At 40.0% G+C, this 3,858-nt stretch overlaps 2 protein-coding genes and 2 non-coding genes across 4 annotated transcripts; 3 read left to right on the forward strand and 1 right to left on the reverse strand.

Annotated features, from left to right (window-relative positions):
• Positions 1–46: 46 nt before the first annotated feature.
• On the forward strand, positions 47–1,137 carry VTP21DRAFT_3510 (uncharacterized protein; the record flags this gene model as incomplete). The annotated part of the gene is made up of 4 exons (XM_069393821.1): positions 47–93; positions 176–749; positions 816–1,014; positions 1,070–1,137. 4 exons carry the CDS (start codon positions 47–49, stop codon positions 1,135–1,137), a joined length of 888 nt encoding a protein of 295 aa, XP_069249513.1.
• A 302-nt stretch (positions 1,138–1,439) lies between these two features.
• Positions 1,440–2,842, forward strand: VTP21DRAFT_3511 (uncharacterized protein; the record flags this gene model as incomplete). The annotated part of the gene is made up of 7 exons (XM_069393822.1): positions 1,440–1,602; positions 1,661–1,917; positions 1,978–2,226; positions 2,294–2,372; positions 2,442–2,462; positions 2,535–2,669; positions 2,727–2,842. The coding sequence occupies 7 exons, from the start codon at positions 1,440–1,442 to the stop codon at positions 2,840–2,842; spliced, it is 1,020 nt and encodes a 339-aa protein (XP_069249514.1).
• A 458-nt stretch (positions 2,843–3,300) lies between these two features.
• Positions 3,301–3,372, reverse strand: VTP21DRAFT_t197. The gene has a single exon. It is a non-coding gene; the product is annotated as a tRNA-Thr (tRNA).
• Positions 3,373–3,460: 88 nt separating this feature from the next.
• On the forward strand, positions 3,461–3,533 carry VTP21DRAFT_t195. Its single transcript has one exon. It is a non-coding gene; the product is annotated as a tRNA-Ser (tRNA).
• The last annotated feature ends 325 nt before the right edge of the window (positions 3,534–3,858 follow it).

Here is a 3,858-nt window from a genome sequence, read left to right on the forward strand (position 1 = left end):
TCAAGAGCACTATCGTAATCGCCTACTGCAATCTCAGAAAAGCTTTATGCATGTATGGGAGCGGATTAAGACGCAAGTTGAGAGTCAGTTAGAGTAAGCAGATTTGAATCACTGAGAGGTCGAAAGGTGATGGATTCTTTTGTCGATTCTGATAATATTTTTATAAATTGCATAGTGATAAGCAGCGCATTCTTCTTCAAAACTTCCTGACAGTGGTGAACCGAGTTCCTGCTTCGGCACAGGAATCGACCCTAGCAGAAAGGGCTGGAGACGAAGCCGCATTCAAGAACGCATGGAACTTCAACCTGTCTGATGCAGCTTTCGGCTGGCTTGTGTTGGACATTAGTAATGGGCGAGTATCGGCGGAATGGAAAGCACAGGGTTTCAATTTCTCATACAGGAGGAGTGGAGCGCAGCTTGCGGCTCCAACATCAATGGCACATCAACAAGGTTCTAGTCATTCATCAACTACGACACCAGTTGGAACACAATCGCAGCAGAATCCGGTTATAAATTCTGATGCGACATCATCTGAAGTAGAGAAAGAAGCTCAAACGCATTCACAACAGCCTTCATCCATATCCAACTCTACAAGTAAAACTGCCAATACAAACGACGAGAAAAAGGATAAGGATGATAGGGAAGGAACAAAAGACTCGGATGTAAAAGAAGGCGAATGTATGACAGAGTCCAACGGCACTACTATTACGGATACCAGTCCAGCAGATACACAACACAAATTGAATTTAGTAAAATTTCTTAGATCCGCTTATTTAAGCTAGCTCTTAGATAAACTCACCTAATGTACCCTGTAGCTACCGCATACTCTATTCATTTCTGGCTTCAAACACTTGCCTGTAACGGAGGAACAAATTCGTGGCTTCTTTGGTGCTCTAGCTCCTGAGATTCAGCGGATACGCTTGATGCACGATCGTAATACCCAGCAACAGCGCAACTTTTGTTACGTAGATTTCGCAAGCGAATCTGCATTTGAAAATGCTTTGCACATGGACGGTAAGTGCTTAGGAGAGAATACACTGAGAGTTATGAGAGCGGATCCGGATTTCAGCGCTGGAAGCGATGAGACAGCTCGCGGGAGTCGGCGGCAAAGAGGAAGAGGAAGAGGTCGCCATATAAAATATAACCGAGTGAAACAATAACTTAATCTCTATATCTTCTATATGGTTGTGATTATCGCCTACGATAATTATTTTTTTATGATCATTTATTGTGACATCATGCCATTTTCTACATGGCTCCTTTCATATTCCCAATGAATATAATGGTACTCGAAATAATCGAATATCGGACTATTTTTTGATGTAATCGACGATTATCTCCACTCAAGCTCTCCCGATCAAATTTATACTTCAAATTCGTGCGTTATCGAGTCATTGAGTTATCAAGTGACAAAACTTAGCAGCAATTAAATTTTTTCTATGCCTACACTCTCCGAACAACTTCTTCTCATTCCGCGCTCCTTAGTGTTTTGGCCATGGGGCTACCGCGCATTCACCGCAGCTGGGTATGAAGCACATATGAAAGATTTCAACAAACATGCTCTCAACGTCGATCTTAACGGTTGGAGCTGCGTTGTCACAGGTATGATACATTTATAAATTCATTAACATATAATTTACGTGGTTACTATCCTCCGAAGGTGCAAATAGTGGCCTTGGTAGACAGACAGTGCTCGAGCTAGTCAAGCGCGGCGCAAAAGTTCACATGTTATGTCGAAATGCAGAGCGGGGCGAACTGGCGAGAAGAGATGTACTTGAGAAAGTAGGAAAAGAGACTAATGACGGCATTATTGATGAAAATTGCGTTCTCTTGCACGTTGTGGATGTCGGAAATCCCGCGGATTTGAAACAATTTGTGGACAAATTACATGCTTCTAACGAGACTATCGACGTTCTGGTAGGTGAATCAATTACTGGCTAGCTTTTTCATCAACAGCAATGTCATATTTTGTAACAGATAAACAATGCGGGAATCTTACCTGGTGAACGAATAGAGACGGTTCACGGCATAGAGCAAACTTTTGCCATTAATACCTTGGGTACATACTATCTTACGGTTCTTCTCGTCCCTCTACTTCAAGTTAGCGGACGTGGGCGAGTTGTAACTGTATCATCAGGTGGTGCCTACATGCTCAAACTAGATACTGAGGATGTTGAATTCAAAAAAGAGAAATTTAGCGGGTATCTTGCTTATGCTAATAGCAAGGTAAAGATAAAGATAAAGGAACTTAATCACCATAAGCAATTCACTTATAAACTCTTTTTGAAATTAGCGTGCACAGATCGAGCTTACGGAATATTGGGCAACGAAATATGGAAGCACTGGAGTACGATTTTATTCGATGCACCCAGGTGAGCCCACTGATTCACTAACATATTCTTGTAGCTAATACAAACTATTTCCCTCGTATGATCACAAAGGATGGGCTGATACCCCTGGAGGTACTTTGAATTGTTAATTTATATTTAATATACAGCCTATTTATTTGTTTGCTCTTATCTCTTTTATCTTAGTGAAAACCTCTATGCGTTCATTTTACGAGCGTTTCAGTCAAAAATTCAGAACACCTGCGCAAGGTGCAGATACTATCGTATGGGCGGCTATATCTAAAGAAGCTGAAGCAATCCCAAATGGAAGCTTTCTCTTTGGTATGCTGATTATATACATTGTAATTGTTTATAATGAACTATTAACATTGATAGTAGATCGGAAGCCGACATCTCCTCATTTGCGATTTCTTGGCACCAAATCTTCTCCTCAAAAGCTTGAACAATTGATAAAATATTGTGACGAGCTAATAGCTAAATCGTCGAGTGTGTGATGATATCATGAATGCGTTGTACTTCAAAATTTGAAATTACTATCAACTCGTTAAGTTGAAGACCAAACGTCCATCGAACCTTAAGTTGCTAGTTCTATTACTGAAGACGGCATCTTAAAAAGTTTACTGGGTTTTTCTCAGAGCCAAAATTATTCTGATAGTGTAGCAGGAGAAAACTTCCAAATAAATGCAGTAACCCAACAAAACACTATAGAAAACCCTTATAATAAATCATAAAATAAGTGACCACGGACACTATATTTGTAATTTTGATATCATAGTTACTCTCCCAATTGCTTAAAAAAACTATTCGAGTGTTTGCAAGATTTATGATTTTGAAGGATGAAAAGGAGCCAAAGGGACTAATGAAAGCTATATCGAATAACGGGAAAAATTGTATGATAGTATATACAGCCAAAAGCGTAAAAAAAATGCAAAAATTAATTATAATTTCAAAATGCCCATTGTGGGATTTGAACCCACGATCTTCTGTTTACAAGACAGACGCCTTACCACTTGGCCAAACGGGCACAGACCAGCTTGATTAATTGTCACATGATGAAAGTCAGAACTGAAAATTGACACCTATCACAAATATCCAATCGCTATCTCATCCGGGGGAGGGTTAGTGTAGTGGACTATCCCTGGGATGCCGATGAGAACGGCGTGGGTTCGAATCCCACTTCCCCCACCAGCACTTACTCTTAGTTTGTGACTGCTATCCACTTGATCAGAAGCTGAGTCTTGATTATTGAAAAGATCGCCCTTACGATAAGTACAAAGATTACATTGGTTTCACGTACATGCTATTCACGACAACTACGATACACGCATATCGATTGAACGTCTATCAATCAAGGACCTATATCTCGTTATGTTAAGTCCATTGACATTAACTTCATGTAATATATGGAAATTAAATAAAAGTTTCCATTAATTGATCAAAAAAAAAAAAATCGCTATCTCATCCATCGGAGCTGAACTGATAAACGCACGAAAAAGACGAGAGATAGAGC

Source organism: Calcarisporiella thermophila, assembly GCF_041956535.1.
Source record: "Calcarisporiella thermophila strain CBS 279.70 unplaced genomic scaffold VTP21scaffold_17, whole genome shotgun sequence".
In the NCBI taxonomy this organism is placed as follows: domain Eukaryota; kingdom Fungi; phylum Calcarisporiellomycota; class Calcarisporiellomycetes; order Calcarisporiellales; family Calcarisporiellaceae; genus Calcarisporiella; species Calcarisporiella thermophila.